Here is a 17399-nt window from a genome sequence, read left to right on the forward strand (position 1 = left end):
AGATTGCTGCAGGAGCAGGCTGCAGGAGCACCACCCATGGTCATAATCATTCACTAAAACCCCCAAATCTTTCGGAGAATTTGGCCCCAACCTACTGCCCCAGAAAGCCCTAATTAAAGGAATTAGGTGCACTTGCTTGGACTGGAAGTCTGTGGCTGTATCCTAAATGGCACCCTATTCCCTATTTAGAGCATTTCTTTTGACCAGAGCCCTATGGACCCCCCTATGGGCCCTAGTCAAAAGTAGTGCACTATATAGGGAATTGGCTGCCATTTGGGATGAAGTCTTTGCATCCACAACAATTAGCCTGTTACAGATGAGAGGTCACAACGTAGACCTTAAACTGGGAGCTTTCTGATCCAATAGTTATGTGCATACTTGATACATTTGGCAAACACAATGTTCGAGGAATAGGTTGGTCTTGGTTTTCAAGAAACACTCCCGGATGTGTTGACTGAACTATCGTGTGTGTGTGTGTGTGTGTGTGTGTGTGTGTGTGTGCGTGTGGGTGTAACCAACTAGCTTGCAACTGTAGTGACGCTATCATGACAAATCAACACTTAGTTTCAAAAAGCACATGAGATCATGTGTGAAAAATCTGACCATGAAGCAAAAGACAGTTGGTCTTCTCTCAAGGTCTGCATCCCAAATGACACCCGATTCCCTTTATAGTGCATTGGGCTCTGGTCGAAAGTAGTGCACTATGCAGGGAATAGGGGGACATTTGTGATGCAGAAGGTTAGGCCCGGGTCAAAAGTAGTGCACTATGCAGGGAATAGGGAGACATTTGTGATGCAGAAGGTTAAGGTTTACAATTGCATCTCAACCCAGAGCCAGATACAAAAAGGTGCTTGTCATTCATTCATTCATCAGTCTAGCTCCATTAGGCAGCAACAGCAATACTAATCCAGTGGTATTACAACTTTAATACTCAGAACTTACTCTGTATATAAAGAAGAGCTTTTTGCTGTGTTCCTAACCAAGTGGGAGGTGGGATGTTACCAGTTGTGAAGCCTTACTCTGTTCATGAACAAGAGACTGTTATTGCTGTGTTCCTAACCAAGTGGGAGGTGGGATGTTACCAGTTGTGAAGCCTTACTCTGTTCATGAACAAGAGACTGTTATTGCTGTGTTCCTAACCAAGTGGGAGGTGGGATGTTACCAGTTGTGAAGCCATAAATACCAGTTAGATGCATTCGCGTGCTTTGAACTTGAGGAACGCTGATTGGCTAATGGCTAACAAGCTACGTAAACCATAATCTAACATCAGAGGTCCGCATGTGGGAGAAGTGGGAGCTCAGGATGATAGTTTCCCACTAGTAATTACCAGTTGGAAGGGCGTTCAAATGGATTTTCCCCCAGTCGTATGTGGTAAATTCCCACTTAGTTACGTACGCAGCATAAGGCGTCAGGCATCATCTAATGGGTGCTGGAAGGCTATGAAGAGGGCTGGACAGTACTCCCTCTTGCATTGTGCATTCTTATTGGATGCAACATTTTTGGGACCAGTTGGAAATGAGCTCATTTGGACTAATCTTTCTGGGAGATTTCTGTATTTGGTTAGCCCATAACAGTAGGGCGATATTGGTCAGTCTTATGGGAGATGGCATAACCTTTACTTTTTGGACTACATGACTCCTCCCAAATGAGCACCCCATTCCATAGAAGCACTGGCACATCTAAACCTCTGACAAACTTAACTTTGTCTTGAAATGTCACAATTTCTGGTCTTGGGTCTACATACTAACCTGTCAGGGCTCATTTATCCCAGAGGTAGGCCTACAACAGAACAGTCAAACCAGAATAAGTACTATGTAGAATGTAAGCCAATGATATATTTTTTTAAATAGTCAACTTGGCACCTGTACTTGTAGTTTGAGAATTTTAAAATTTGGCACCCAGCCTGGGTAAGCTTGTGATTTCCCACCCACGATGAATGGGTTCTGGATTCATTACAAAAGTAATGAACAAAAGTTGACAAGGGCCCTTAAGGCTTGTGAAAACTAGTGCACTATAAAGCTAACAGGGTGCCATTTAGGACACAGCCAAGTGAGATGATCACTTTCAAGTAGGACCTTTCCTAGAGAGTCTTGGAACAAACAGCAGTGATGCAGTCATAACAGCAGCAGTACCACTGGGCAGACCACTTGTCCCAGTAATCAAATTCAGAAGCACCTGAATGGTGCTGAAAAGTTTACAGCATAGAACAGTCCTAAATGGGCAAAGACACTCAATACAGGTTTTAAAGTTCAGTAATATATAATTAGCAGCAGCAAGCCAAATATGAAGGCATCCAGGGTTTAGTTTCCATGCCATTGCTCAGACAATACTTGGTGTTCCTCAGTTTAGGAATGGTGATAGCAGTTTCACAATAAAAATAATTTCCCCCCACTAGTCAGTCATGTAATTTTTTGCTTAATATTGTAGACAAAAGGTCCATTTTGGACATTCTCTGTCACCAGTCCTCAAAATAGGTACATTGTGAAATCAATGTATTTTGCAGTGAACACTTAGTGTAGCGCACTCAGAGCAAGCTAACATCAATTTATTGGAGAAATTGACACTGAAATGTATTGAATGTTAGCACCACCTACAACCAAGGTACTCAGGATAGACCTTCAGAGATTTGCCCGTTTGTAATCCACATTGATTAAGTTCAATGAATAGGCCTTAGCCTCCAAACTGGCCTACATATTGCAATGAAGGAAATACCACTTTTCACTAAGGAGAACAATTGACTTTATTGAAAGCTTCATGGGATTTTGGTACCAATTGAGTCAGTGAATTTAACATGGTAGGTATTGAACAGATAATATGCATGTTTTTGATTTGCTGGTGAGGTCTTCAATTCAGCAGACTGGATTCACACCTCTTTCTCATAGGTCCTTAGCGCCACCACATCATCCATTACACATTTCTGGAAAAGAGAGCAGTACACGCTTTAGGTCATGCAATGACACCCATGTCAGAACCTAAAACTCAAAATGTAATGACACATTCAGTGCGCAGTGATGAACAAACCACCAAATCATCCTGAGTGCATCAGTCGTTCCACTAAACTGCAGTCTGAATGAGCCAAACCATGTTAACTTCCTTTAAACTGAAGGGCATCAGAAGCTAAATGTGACAGGGTAGGAGTTAAAATATCAAATATAAAAAGGGAACTGACAATGTTGGTCAATGAACAGAGCGTAGATAAGTTAACAGGTTTTATACAACGCTGTCTAAACCCTGGATGACTGACAGGGGCACTGTATTGATGCCACTGTGCAGGCACCTTAGTACTCAATTATAAAATATGTTGGAATCTATATTAATTCATTCTATAAGACAATTTTAAATTATGTGAGCTAAATAGTGCATTATAAAACTGATGTTACTGTCCCCACTACAACCCCCCCCCCCCAAAAAAAAACATTCCATTGAAATACTGTAGAATTCCATTCATTCCTATGGAGGACTGCTCCTACTGGAAAGTGCCAATATGGCGAACAGCAGCAAAGCCTCGCAATGGCAAAGCCAACACATGCATCAGCAATCCCGGGGTTATGTAAGTCATTGGTTTTATTAGCACTCGATTACCAATTAATCCTTTAGTTTAAAAAAGGTAGCGTGTTGCACATGACTGCAATTGTTTATCAAGCCACGCTTCCCAGCCAAAATTATAAAGGACATTTTGAACACGTCCGTGCGTAAAAACGCGTGCCATCCTTGTTGGTACCCCAGGAGAACGCAATTTGCAAGAGATGGACGACAACGTGTATTGCATATTGACGATAACATGCACCATTGAACAATATTGCAATATCAAGCATGGACATATTCCAAAATACGCGTATCAAAAAGGCATATTTTATGTCCAACCAAGCAGAGAAGGGAAAAGCAATAAAGAGATTAAACCTTACCGCAATCAATTTTCCATCTTGCAACTCCCGCTCGAGCGTGGTAGTCTTGCCGTCCCAAGTCTGTTTTTGCACCAGTTTTCCGTTCTCAAAAGTCACCAGAGTCTGGAAATAGAGTAGTGTCACGAGGGCACATGACTCCATCAAGTTTAAAGTAAAAAATAAATGCAACTCAATTGTAAACCACACTACTGTAACAACCGGCATGTCTATGGTGTGGATTCTGCACCCACCTTGGTTTTCCTGTCATCTGCAGTCATCTCGTCGAATTCTTCATTCAATTTAAACTTGGTCTCTGTGGTTTTGAAAGTGCTCTGGGATTTCATTGATATTACACCGTCGTCGATGCTGAACAGCAAATTGGGCTTCGCCATATTCCCCATCTGCCGAGTAGCAAAGCCCACACCTGTGAAACAAACGGATATTTATCTAGCCAATTTTAGTAGGGTTCTAGATCGACATGCAACATTGTCTTTCATTTAAAAAAAACAGCTTCATTTATAAAGGTAAGACTTTACCTATTGCCTTCATATATTCATCAAAATTCTCGCTGGAAGTCATCTTCCAAGTTCCAACGAATGCCTCGACCATGTTGTAAATGTTAGCTAATCAACAACACAAACCACGTTATTCACTCACAAACTCACACTGCTTCGACTCTGCAATAATTACATCTGGGCCTGTTGTCATATTTGAAGCCTCCCCTAGCACGTGCTTACCCATGCAAGCCAATCAAGTGCTAGAACTGGTTCTTCCATGGAAACGGAGAGGATGAGGGGCGGGGAATAAATTATATTCGGGCAGGGGCACAGACTGCACTGTCTTTGGCAGGGGTCTTCAACCTTTTCTTACCCAGAGACCCCCCTGCCAGGCAAACCGGAGACCAAGGAACCCCAATCACATGTTAGCAAAAATAGATTTAAAAACATCACGTACTGTATCTTGTCTTATCATCAGGTGAATGATAATGTCAAGGAGTAGTAATCAACATTTTCAAATGAATAGATTTGGTAGATAGTTTTTCATTATTTTGACCTCAACACATGATAGCCTAATTGGAAGAGAACGTGTAAACCCTAACATAGCCAATTAGCTAGAAAGGTAACTCATTTTCACTAAGAGCAGCTGTTTAGCTGGTAAAACAGAGATTAAAGACAACAAGGATGTGTTGGCATAAATGAATGTACACGTCAAGAAAGCCTACCAGCAGCCAGCGGCTCTTGAAGCAATGGCCGCCTATTCCAGGCGCTTTTTGAAATTGTGATTTGCTCAATATTAGGAATTGGAGAAAAAAAAACAATTTTCTACTGTGGGTACGTAATACACATTTTGTTTATTCCATTATTCCATTATATTATTCCATTATATTCATAAAAACATTTAAATAAATACAAATATTTTTCACTTTTTTATTTATTTTAATATATACACTACCCTTCAAAAGTTTGGGGTCACTTAGAAATGTCCTTGTTTGTGAAAGAAAAGCACATTTTTGCACATTAAAATAACATACAATTTATCAGAAATACAGTGTAGACATTGTTAACGTTGTAAATGACTATTGTAGCTGGAAACGGCAGAAGTTTTATGGAATATCTACATAGACGTACAGAGGCCCATTATCAGCAACCATCACTCCTGTGTTCCTATGGCATGTTGTGTTAGCTAATCCAAGTCTATCATTTGAAAAGGCTAATTGATCATTAGAAAACTCTTTTGCAATTATGTTAGCACAGCTGAAAACTGTTGTGATGAATAAAGAAGCAAGAAAACTGTCATTCTTTAGACTAGTTGAGTGTCTGGAGCATCATCATTTGAGTGTCTGGAGCATCATCAAAATGGCCAGAAACAAAGACCTTTCTTCTGAAATTATATTCTTGTTCTGAGAAATTAAGGCTATTCCATGTGAGAAATTGCCAAGAAACTGAAGATCTCGTACAACGCTGTGTACTACTCCCTTCACAGAACAGCGCAAACTGGCTCTAACAGGAATAGAAAGAGGAGTCGGAGGCCCCGGTGCACAACTGAGAAGAGGACAAGTACATTAGAGTGTCTAGTTTGAGAAACAGACGCCTCACAAGTCCTCAACTGGCAGCTTCATTAAATAGTACCCGCAAAACACCAGTCTCAACGTCAACAGTGAAGAGGCTGGGATGCTGGCCTTCTAGGCAGAGTTGCAAAGAAAAAGCCATATCTCAAACTGGCCAATAAAAGATTAAGGTGGTCAAAGAACACAGACACTGGACAGAGGAGCCCCACGGTGGAGGTGTCATAATACCCATTAAACTTAGAGGTCAAACAGGGAAATGGTTCCAAACGTTTTTCCACCATTCATTTTTCCCATAGTGGATTTTAGAAACACTTAAAATAAGGGCTGTGTATCATGTAGACTTAACCTGGCGTGATGTTTTGATAACCATGTCAATCAAGTTCGGACAAGGTGACTTTTATCAATATATTCTTCTCTATTTGCTCTCAGATTCTAAAATGCTAATTTTAATCAAACTAGACATCAAATCAAATCAAACTTTATTTGTCACATGCACCGAATACAACAAGTGTAGACTTTACCGTGAAATGCTTACTTACAAGCCCTTAACCAACAGTGCAGTTCAAGAAGAGTTAAGAAAATATTTACCAATGTCACGTTCCTGACCTATTTCTGTTAATTTGTTATATGTGTTAGTTGGTCAGGACGTGAGTTTGGGTGGGCATTCTATGTTTTCTGTTTCTGTGTTGGTTTTGGGTTGCCTGGTATGGCTCTTAATTAGAGGCAGGTGTTTGGCGTTCCTCTAATTAAGAGTCATATTTAGGTAGGCGTTGTCACAGTGTTCGTTGTGGGTGATTGTCTTCCGTGTCTGTGTATATGTTTGCACCATACGGGACTGTTTACGGTTTGTTCGGTTTATGTAGTCTGTTCCCTATTCGTGTGTTCTTCTTGTTTTATGTAAGTTCGTCGTCTAGGTCTGTCTACACCGTTTGTTGTTTTGTTAGTTTAGTTAAGTTCGTGTTTTCTTTAATAAATTATGTGTTCAAACTCCACTGCGCCTTGGTTCGATCAATACTCCTCCTTTTCGGGCGAAGAGGAGGAGGACCACCGTTACAGAATCACCCACCAAATCTCCAGAACCAAGCAGTGGAGTAAACGGAGTAAGGGACAGGAAAAGAAGGAGGAATGGACTTGGGACGATATATTGGACGGGAAAGGTTGCTACACATGGGAGGAGATCCTGGCTGGTAGGGATCGCCTTCCATGGGAACAGCTGGAGGCACTGAGGAGAGCAGAGGCTACCGGAGAGAGGAACCGGAGTTATGAGGGAATGCAAAAGCCCATGAGTAACACCCAAAAATTTCTTGGGGGGGGCTAAGAGGTAGTGGGCCAAGGGCAGGTAGGAGACCTGCGCCCACTTCCCAGGCTTACCGTGGAGAGCGGGAGTACGGGCAGGCGCCGTGTTAAGCAGTAGAGCGCACGGTGTCTCCTGTACGAGTGCATAGCCCAGTGCGGGTTATTCCACCTCCCCGCACTGGTAGGGCTAGATTGGGTATTGAGCCAGGTGTCATGAGGCCGGCTCAACGCGTCTGGTCTCCAGTGCGTCTCCTCGGGCCGGCATACATGGCACCTGCCTTATGCATGGTTTCCCGGTTCGCCTACATAGGCCGGTGCGGGTTATTCCACCTCCCCGCACTGGTCGGGCGACCGGGAGCATTCAACCAGGTAAGGTTGGGCAGGCTCAATGCTCAAGAGTGCCAGTACGCCTCCATGGTCCAGTATTTCCGGCGCCACCTCCCCGCCCCAGCCTAGTACCTACAGTGCCTACACTACGCACTAGGCTACCAGTGCGTCTCCTGAGCCCAGTTCCTCCTCCACGCACTCTCCCTGTAGTGCGTGTATCCAGTTCGGTGCCTCCAGTTCCGGCACCACGCACTAAGCCTCCTGTGCGTCTCCAGAGCCCTGTACACACTGTTTCTTCTCCCCCTACTAATCCTGATGTGCTTGTCCTCAGCCCGGTGTCACCAGTGCCGGTACCACGCACCAGGTATAGAGTGGGCTTTGAGAGTACAGTGTGCCCTGTCCCTGCTCCCCGCACTAGTATGAAGGTGCGTGTCCTTAGCCCGGTGCCTCCAGTTCCGGCACCACGCACCAGGTCTACAGTGCGCCTTATCCGGCCAGAGCCATCCGTCTCCCCAGCGCCATCTGAGCCATCCGTCTCCCCAGCGCCATCTGAGCCATCCGTCTCCCCAGCGCCATCTGAGCCATCCGTCTCCCCAGCGCCATCTGAGCCATCCGTCTCCCCAGCGCCATCTGAGCCATCCGTCTCCCCAGCGCCATCTGAGCCATCCGTCTCCCCAGCGCCGTCTGAGCCATCCGTCTGCCATGAGCCTGCAAAGCCGCCCGTCTGCCATGAGCCTGCAAAGCCGCCCGTCTGCCATGAGCCTACAGAGCCGCCCGCCAGACAGGAGCCGCTAGAGCCGCCCGCCAGACAGGAGCCGCTAGAGCCGCCCGCCAGACAGGAGCCGCCAGAGCCGCCCGCCAGACAGGAGCCGCCAGAGCCGCCCGCCAGACAGGAGCCGCCAGAGCCGCCCGCCAGACAGGAGCCGCCAGAGCCGCCCGCCAGACAGGAGCCGCCAGAGCCGCCCGCCAGACAGGAGCCGCCAGAGCCGCCCGCCAGAGCCGCCCGCCAGACAGCAGCCGCCAGAGCCGCCCGCCAGACAGCAGCCGCCAGAGCCGCCCGCCAGACAGGATCCGCCAGAGCCGCCCGCCAGACAGGAGCCGCCAGAGCCGCCCGCCAGACAGGAGCCGCCAGAGCCGCCCGCCAGACAGGAGCCGCCAGAGCCGCCCGCCAGACAGGAGCCGCCAGAGCCACCCGCCAGACAGGAGCCGCCAGAGCCGCCCGCCAGACAGGAGCCGCCAGAGCCGCCCGCCAGACAGGAGCCGCCAGAGCCGCCCGCCAGACAGGATCCGCCAGAGCCGCCCGCCAGACAGGAGCCGCCAGAGCCGCCCGCCAGACAGGAGCCGCCAGAGCCGCCCGCCAGACAGGAGCCGCCAGAGCCGCCCGCCAGACAGCAGCCGCCAGAGCCGCCCGCCAGACAGGATCCGCCAGAGCCGCCCGCCAGACAGGAGCCGCCAGAGCCGCCCGCCAGACAGGAGCCGCCAGAGCCGCCCGCCAGACAGGAGCCGCCAGAGCCGCCCGCCAGACAGGAGCCGCCAGAGCCGCCCGCCAGACAGGATCCGCCAGAGCCGCCCGCCAGACAGGATCCGCCAGAGCCGCCCGCCAGACAGGATCCGCCAGAGCCGCCCGCCAGACAGGATCCGCCAGAGCCGCCCGCCAGACAGGATCCGCCAGAGCCGCCCGCCAGACAGGATCCGCCAGAGCCGCCCGCCAGACAGGATCCGCCAGAGCCGCCCGCCAGACAGGATCCGCCAGAGCCGCCCGCCAGACAGGATCCGCCAGAGCCGCCCGCCAGACAGGATCCGCCAGAGCCGCCCGCCAGACCGGATCCGCCAGAGCCGCCCGCCAGACAAGATCCGCCAGAGCCGCCCGCCAGACAGGATCCGCCAGAGCCGCCCGCCAGACAAGATCCGCCAGAGCCGCCCGCCAGACAGGATCCGCCAGAGCCGCCCGCCAGACAGGATCCGCCAGAGCCGCCCGCCAGACAGGATCCGCCAGAGCCGCCCGCCAGACAGGATCCGCCAGAGCCGCCCGCCAGACAGGATCCGCCAGAGCCGCCCGCCAGACAGGATCCGCCAGAGCCGCCCGCCAGACAGGATCCGCCAGAGCCGCCCGCCAGACAGGATCCGCCAGAGCCGCCCGCCAGACAGGATCCGCCAGAGCCGCCCGCCAGACAGGATCCGCCGAGAGCCGCCCGCCAGACAGGATCCGCCGAGAGCCGCCAACCAGACAGGATCCGCCGAGAGCCGCCAACCAGCCAGGATCCTCCGAGAGCCGCCAGCCAGCCAGGATCCTCCGAGAGCCGCCAGCCAGCCAGGATCCTCCGAGAGCCGCCAGCCATGAGCGTCGAGAGCCGCCAGCCAGCCATGATCGTCGAGACCCGCCAGCCAGCCATGAGCGTCGAGAGCCGCCAGCCAGCCATGAGCGTCGAGAGCCGCCAGCCAGCCATGAGCGTCGAGCCGTCAGCCTGCCATGAGCGTCGAGAGCCGTCAGCCTGCCATGAGCGTCGAGAGCCGTCAGCCTGCCATGAGCGCCGAGAGCCGTCAGCCTGCCATGAGCGTCGAGAGCCGTCAGCCTGCCATGAGCGTCGAGAGCCGTCAGCCTGCCATGAGCGTCGAGAGCCGTCAGCCTGCCATGAGCGCCGAGAGCCGTCAGCCTGCCATGAGCGCCGAGAGCCGTCAGCCTGCCATGAGCGCCGAGAGCCGTCAGCCTGCCATGAGCGCCGAGAGCCGTCAGCCTGCCATGAGCGCCGAGAGCCGTCAGCCTGCCATGAGCGCCGAGAGCCGTCAGCCTGCCATGAGCGCCGAGAGCCGTCAGCCTGCCATGAGCGCCGAGAGCCGTCAGCCTGCCATGAGCGCCGAGAGCCGTCAGCCTGCCATGAGCGCCGAGAGCCGTCAGCCTGCCATGAGCGCCGAGAGCCGTCAGCCTGCCATGAGCGCCGAGAGCCGTCAGCCTGCCATGAGCGTCGAGAGCCGTCAGCCTGCCATGAGCGTCGAGAGCCGTCAGCCTGCCATGAGCGTCCAGATTCGTCAGTCAACCATGAGCGTCCAGATTCGTCAGTCAGCCATGAGCTGCCCTTCAACCTGAAACGGCTATATACCCAGAACTGCCCCTCAGTCCAGAGCTGTCTCTCTTTCCGGAGCTGCCTTTCAGTCCGGAGTTGCCCCTCTATCGTGATCTCCCTCTCTATCTTGATCTACCTCTATTTTCTGATCTATCCCTCTGTCTGGTGCTATCCCTCTGTGTTGATTTATCTCTCTGTCCCGGTGCTGTCCATGTCATTGATGTTACTAAAAGGATTTTGTGGGGGTAAATTGAGGGTGGACATTTTTAGGGGGAGAGGGAGGTTAGGATTGATTATGGTGGGGTGGGGACCTCGCCCGGAGCCTGAGCCACCACCGTGGTCAGATGCCCACCCAGACCCTCCCCTAGACTTTGTGCTGGTGCGCCCAGAGTTCGCACCTTATGGGGGGGGTTTATGTCACGTTCCTGACCTATTTCTGTTAATTTGTTATATGTGTTAGTTGGTCAGGACGTGAGTTTGGGTGGGCATTCTATGTTTTCTGTTTCTGTGTTGGTTTTGGGTTGCCTGGTATGGCTCTTAATTAGAGGCAGGTGTTTGGCGTTCCTCTAATTAAGAGTCATATTTAGGTAGGCGTTGTCACAGTGTTCGTTGTGGGTGATTGTCTTCCGTGTCTGTGTATATGTTTGCACCATACGGGACTGTTTACGGTTTGTTCGGTTTATGTAGTCTGTTCCCTATTCGTGTGTTCTTCTTGTTTTATGTAAGTTCGTCGTCTAGGTCTGTCTACACCGTTTGTTGTTTTGTTAGTTTAGTTAAGTTCGTGTTTTCTTTAATAAATTATGTGTTCAAACTCCACTGCGCCTTGGTTCGATCAATACTCCTCCTTTTCGGGCGAAGAGGAGGAGGACCGCAGTTACAACCAAGTAGACTCAAACTAAAAGTAATAAATCAAAGTAACACAATAAGAATAACAATAATGAGGCTCTATACAGGGGGCACCGGTACCGAGTCAGTGTGCGGGGGTACAGGTTAGTTGAGGTAATTTGTAGATGTACTGTAGGTGGGGGTGAAGTGACTATGCATAGATAATAAACAGCGAGTAGCAGCAGTGTACAAAAAGGAAGGGGGGTCAATGTAAATTGTCCAGTGGCAATTTTATTAATTGTTCAGCGGTCTTATGGCTTGGGGGTGGAAGCTGTTGAGGAGCCTTTTTTAAATTTAAATTTAAATTTCACCTTTATTTAACCAGGTAGACTAGTTGAGAACAAGTTCTCATTTGCAACTGCAACCTGGCCAAGATAAAGCAAAGCAGTTCGACGCATACAACAACACAGTTACACATAGATTAAACAAATATACAGTAAAAAAAGTCTATATACAGCATGTGGAAATGAGGTAGGATAAGGGAGGTAAGGCAATAAATAGGCCATGGTGGCAAAGTAATTCCAATATAGCAATTCAACACTGGAATGGTAGATGTGCAGAAGAGGAATGAGTAAGTAGAGATACTGGGGTGCAAAGGAGCAATATAAATGAATAAATACAGTATGGGGATGAGGTAGTTGGGTGGGCTATTTACAGATGGGCTATGTACAGGTGCAGTGATCTGTGAGCTGCTCTGACAGCTGGTGCTTAAAGCTAGTGAAGGAGATATGAGTCTCCAGCTTCAGCTTTTGGTCCTAGACTTGGTATCATGCAAGACTACAAATCCTGCACGTCATCTGTAGCTGACATCTTTGCTAACAGATATTGTGTAAATTTAAAATGTACACAAGACAGTTCACAGATTTGTCAATTTAAATACAATTTTCCAATTTATTAATCTATTCATTACTACATTTAGCTAACATTAGATATCTAATCTTCTTTGCTTCGTTTCAGCAGTCCCGTCCAGATCATCATGGCATGTGTAGTTCTTTATGATAGACACATTAGCCACTAATTAGCATTTCATTTTTTGGGGTGGTAAATACAGGCAAATTTATTGATAAAAGTCACCTTGTCCTAGAGAGATTTACAGTTATCAAAAATCACGCCAGGGTAAGCTTACACGAAACATAACACTTTTAAGTGTTTCTAAAATCCCCAATGGGAAACATTAATGGTGGGGAAATTATTGGAACCATTTCCGTGATTGACCGCTAGTTTTTATGGGTATTATGACTCATCCTGGGGTACTTTATCTCCACCCTGCAAATTCTATTAAATTCTGTTATATTCTGTTCTATTCTATTTTGTTTTGTTCTGTTCTATTCTGTTTTGTTCTATTCTGTTCTGTTCTGTTCTATTCTGTATTGTTCTGTTCTATTCTGTTCTATTCTATTCTGTTCTGTTCTGTTCTATTCTATTGTAAAGCAGTGAGGTCCATTGAGCCAGCAGATGGAGCCAATGAACACCATATTGAACGATATTCCACGTCTTTATTTATTTTTCACAGAAAAACTCCATATTTTCATCCAACATAGTTTGTGTGACTGAGTAACAGATTGTAAAGAACAGGGAGGGAAGAAAAATCTTGAGGGACCTGCATGGTTACTGTTATTAACATGATTGTCCTTTATGTACGCTGAACAGTTCATGACTCCAGGTCCAATAAAATACATTTCAAAATAGCTTTTGAAGTTTTGTGATTGTATGTTCATAAATGGTAGAATATGGCTTTTTTTTTTATTCCTGAAAAGTTTCAGTTTTGGAGATATTATGTTTTTCTTTCCGCCGGGACGCTATAAACCATACACTAATGATTTGGCTGCAGCAAGTCTCCATCACTAGTTTTCTACTGCCACCCAATAGTATCTAGTGGATAAATTGCATACTACCACAGCAGGAACTTAAAGGGCACATTGGAAACCTATTCCCTACTGTACACTACTTTTGACCAGAACCCCATGAGCCCTAGTCCAAAGTGATCTACTGTTGTCTACAGGCTTCAGTATGTGTCATCAAGCTGCCATCTATACCTCAGTCTTGGTCCCACTATAGTCTCCTGCCCAGACCAGACCATATTAGTGGGGTCAGACCAGACTATATTAGTGGGGTCAGACCAGGCCAGTCCATATGAGTGGGGTCAAGGGGCATTGATGAATTCCTCAAGGATTTCCTTTTAAACACTTCCTGGGTATTCATGGAGGCAACAATGGCGCTAAAACGAAGTTTAGAGACTGTGTCTCGACCAACCCTAATCTCGTCAACCCAGAACCAAAATCTTGCGTCTGTCCATGAGAGATCTCTCTGCTATATTACTGTTAGCTACCACTTTGCTCATGTATAAAACATATAGTACATACAGATGTAGGATCTTAATTTGAGCCAGGTTGTTACAACAGGAAAATAATCCTGCAGCAACAGAAAATGTGAATTATTATGTGGATTATAATTAATGGACTATTTTGTAGGGGTTGATAAATTTTTCTGTAGGGCAAATCAAGTCTGACATTTCAATGTGGAAATTACACACTTTAGAAGCCTTTTTAAAACTCGAATAACAATACAAGTTTGCATTTCCTGCTGTGTAGGACGATGCTCAGCAACAGAAGAGTGATCAAATGAAGATCCTACATCTGTATGCAACTCCTTCATTCACCTAAAACCAAGGACAAAACGCAGTTGAAACTGATAAATGATTTGAGTTTATTTGAAGTGATGTGGGAAGTGGACAACATACTCTAAGCCCCACAGCAACTCATACTGTAGGTAAAACACATGAATCCTGAGCATTGATCAAAAAAACATGTATCTTCTTACAAACTCAGTTTATTGGTACAAAAATATTACAAAACTAGTTTTTTTCAACGTTGCTTTCTATATAAAGCTTGTTCGACAATCCCATATAGACATAACTAAAGTGTTAGCAGATCCAGTTCATGTGTAACTCTATTTATGCTATGTTGCAGATGTCTTCATTCTCTTTCAAAGATGCAGGAGTTATATTTTTTACAATATTGTATTTGACCTACAAATACCCCAAAATCCTTCTCTTAGTCCACTCTGATAATAAACTAAATGAAATCAGTTAGTGGTCATGAAACAATAGTCAGTCCTTTCCTACCTTGGAGGCCATACCTGGGCTCACAACAACATTTAACATGAATTACTCATGATAAAAACATATAGGATAGAACACTATGTTATCTATGTTCCTCTATACAGCAGTACTGACAAAGGGAGGTGGCATTAGCTTCACCCCATCCCCCTCATTGCCAGAGGGGAAAAACAGATGAGACAGCCAGGTACTCCTGCTGGGTTTGTGGAGTGTTGGCGGGAGGCAGATTGGCGGGTGGCAGATTGGCGGGAGGCAGGTTAGCGGGAGGTGGGGATTTTAGCTGTTGCATTCCGTCCTGATCACAAGAGTTCAGAAGGCCCCGATCTCTGTCCCCCAGGGCCTGTAAGGCTGATTTCTCAGGGCTGTGGATGAGCCTGCTGAGTTGAGGGCTGCCGGGGACACTAGGGGAAAAGTACTGAAGGAGAAGGCAGACAGGGAGGAGAGGGAGGAGAGGAGGGGTGGTGGTTGGGAGAGCTTGGAGGCTGAGACTGGCAGGGCCAGCCCCAGGGGTAGATTGTCATTGGGGGGCACCCTGAGTGCCTCTGAGGGGGCTGTCACACTGAGTCTGGAGGTCACCGAGGTATCAGTAGAACAGGGGGATGACATGGAGGAGAAGATGGAGCAGGAGGAGGGTGGGCTGCTGGTACTGTGGGGGGCTAGTGTCCGTCCCTGAGGGAGTGGTAAGAGGAGGGGGTGTTGCAGGTGGGCGGAGGGAGTCCTCAAAGCGGAGCCCCAGGCTAGTTGTCCAGGGTGTCCAGTCAATACAGTGTGGATGTCTCTCTGAGAGGCGTAGTTGTTGAGGTGGGAGACCAGGCGTACACGGAGTGGGTCGACACTATTCCAGCCCTCCATGATGCTTAGGTAACGGGCCGTCTCTGACAGACACTCCCTGAAGCCCAGGCTGCGGTAATCCTTGGCCCGGGCGTGGGCTTCAAAATACCCTACCAGGAGAGGCAGGCAGAGGGTCAGGAACAGGAACTACTACTAGTTCCCTACAAATATGCAGAAGTTTTTCTAGAAGTTTCCCTATCACAACATATTTTTTACAGGCTTTCATCATAAATCAAATCTTTGTATTGTTTTGGTATTGACTCACCTTGTCCGCTGGCAGCATGTATCATCTTCAAATGATCCACAGTAATCTGCAAAATTTCAGCTTTTTCCAATTTTGACGATCCCTGTGACAAAAGGCAACATTCGATTAGATTGTGTTACTGGTAAAATAACAGTCCTAACCAAAGATATAGAAAAGGCGGAAGTTGACTACTGAGATGAATGTACTCTGAATCCAATAGGTCTGTAAGGTATATACACTTGTACTGTAGCCTACCTGCTTCTCAAACGCACTTGGCACAAGTCTTCTGAGATCAGTCAGGCTGTTGTTGATTCGGTCACGTCGCCGTTTCTCAATAATCTGTGGATGAGAGCGAGGTATAATATGATTTTTGGGGTCTCCGACAGCATATCAAGGTGATGGTGAACCTTAATAATGGCAATATTTGGTGCGTAATTAGGCAAGTGAAATGTAATACTCACTCCTCTGCGTCGTTTTCTGGCTTGAGTTTGAGTGGTTTTCGGGGGTGACATCAAGTCATGCGGAGAGTCAAGGTTTCTGAAATAATCAAAGTAATTTTCATTTAGTTTCAATAACATATTGGTGACGATAGGCTTCTGTCACGCATAGCCTGTTTTTCAAGAGAGATACAATGTATAGAGATGCGTGATTTAGATTAGCCTACCACAAAAAAATACACACTAGGCTTATATCAGAATTACAAATAAATTGATTTTCTCATTTAAAAAAAGATTTCCTATTCTTCATAACTGAATTTTCAACATACACATTTTCGTCACCACTGTCCTTCTCCACTTCTATATTGTCATCAAGTTCGCTATCAGACGAACAGCTGTAATTGTGATTTCGTCTCATTTTGCTCCAGAATCCCAAGTAGCAATATTCAGTATAGATTGTCCCTCAATGTGAACTCCGCAAATCCTGTGAAAGCGACGTGTCCGCGCAACTGTTTAAAGTCAAGCCTTGTTCTCAGGGTATTATTTTCAGACCATGTAGCTTAAAATGAGAGGGGTGGGGAATAGGCGGCCTCTAAAAGTACTAAGCCTATTAAAATCAAGCTGATGTTTGAGTGACATGTTTTGTTGTTTTTGCTCAATGAGGGCGGGGCCTCTCTGGGTGCCAGTATGGGCGATACAAATATAATCTGTAGACTCCAAATGTAGGCCTAACATTAGTTAAAGATGCACTAGGCAGAAATCGCTCCGCAATTTCCTGGTCACTAAAATTCTAATAGTTCGCCTAATTTCAGTTTACGCAAAAAAACAAATGTTTTATTTTATTTCATAATTTTTTTTGTACCCTTATTTTACAATGTAAATTTACTGAGAACAGGTTCTCATTTACAGCAAAGACCTGGAGGATAGTTACAGGGAGAGGAGGGGAGATGAATGAGCCAATTGGAAACGTAAGAACGGGAAGCATAGCAATAGCACACATAGAACAGATCTAACGCTTCTTAGACTTGCTTTCAACAAGAATGACATATCTATAACACCATTTTCTATGTGAATTTGGTCAAGTCGCCCAAAAAGTGACATATTGCAGCTTTAAGACAACCCACAGAATATATTTTCAATCACCACTCAATAAATCATTTTAACCTCCTCAAGGATGTGTCCCAAACAGCACGCTATTCTCCATAAAATGCATTACTGTTGACCAGATCCCTATAGGGGTGCCACTT

At 46.9% G+C, this 17399-nt stretch overlaps 2 protein-coding genes across 2 annotated transcripts; both read right to left on the reverse strand.

Moving 5' to 3' along the window:
• Positions 1-2715: 2715 nt before the first annotated feature.
• On the reverse strand, positions 2716-4594 carry LOC129845301 (fatty acid-binding protein, adipocyte-like). The gene is made up of 4 exons (XM_055913184.1): positions 4421-4594; positions 4136-4308; positions 3906-4007; positions 2716-2917 (listed from the first exon to the last, which is right to left on the reverse strand). The coding sequence occupies exons 1-4, from the start codon at positions 4491-4493 to the stop codon at positions 2864-2866; spliced, it is 402 nt and encodes a 133-aa protein (XP_055769159.1). The 5' UTR covers positions 4494-4594; the 3' UTR covers positions 2716-2863.
• A 9610-nt stretch (positions 4595-14204) lies between these two features.
• Positions 14205-16707, reverse strand: LOC129845299 (hairy/enhancer-of-split related with YRPW motif protein 1-like). The gene is made up of 5 exons (XM_055913181.1): positions 16482-16707; positions 16177-16252; positions 15971-16054; positions 15737-15818; positions 14205-15581 (listed from the first exon to the last, which is right to left on the reverse strand). The coding sequence occupies exons 1-5, from the start codon at positions 16568-16570 to the stop codon at positions 14950-14952; spliced, it is 963 nt and encodes a 320-aa protein (XP_055769156.1). The 5' UTR covers positions 16571-16707; the 3' UTR covers positions 14205-14949.
• Positions 16708-17399: the final 692 nt, after the last annotated feature.

The sequence above is a fragment of the Salvelinus fontinalis genome, unplaced genomic scaffold (assembly GCF_029448725.1).
Source record: "Salvelinus fontinalis isolate EN_2023a unplaced genomic scaffold, ASM2944872v1 scaffold_0272, whole genome shotgun sequence".
Classification (NCBI taxonomy): domain Eukaryota; kingdom Metazoa; phylum Chordata; class Actinopteri; order Salmoniformes; family Salmonidae; genus Salvelinus; species Salvelinus fontinalis.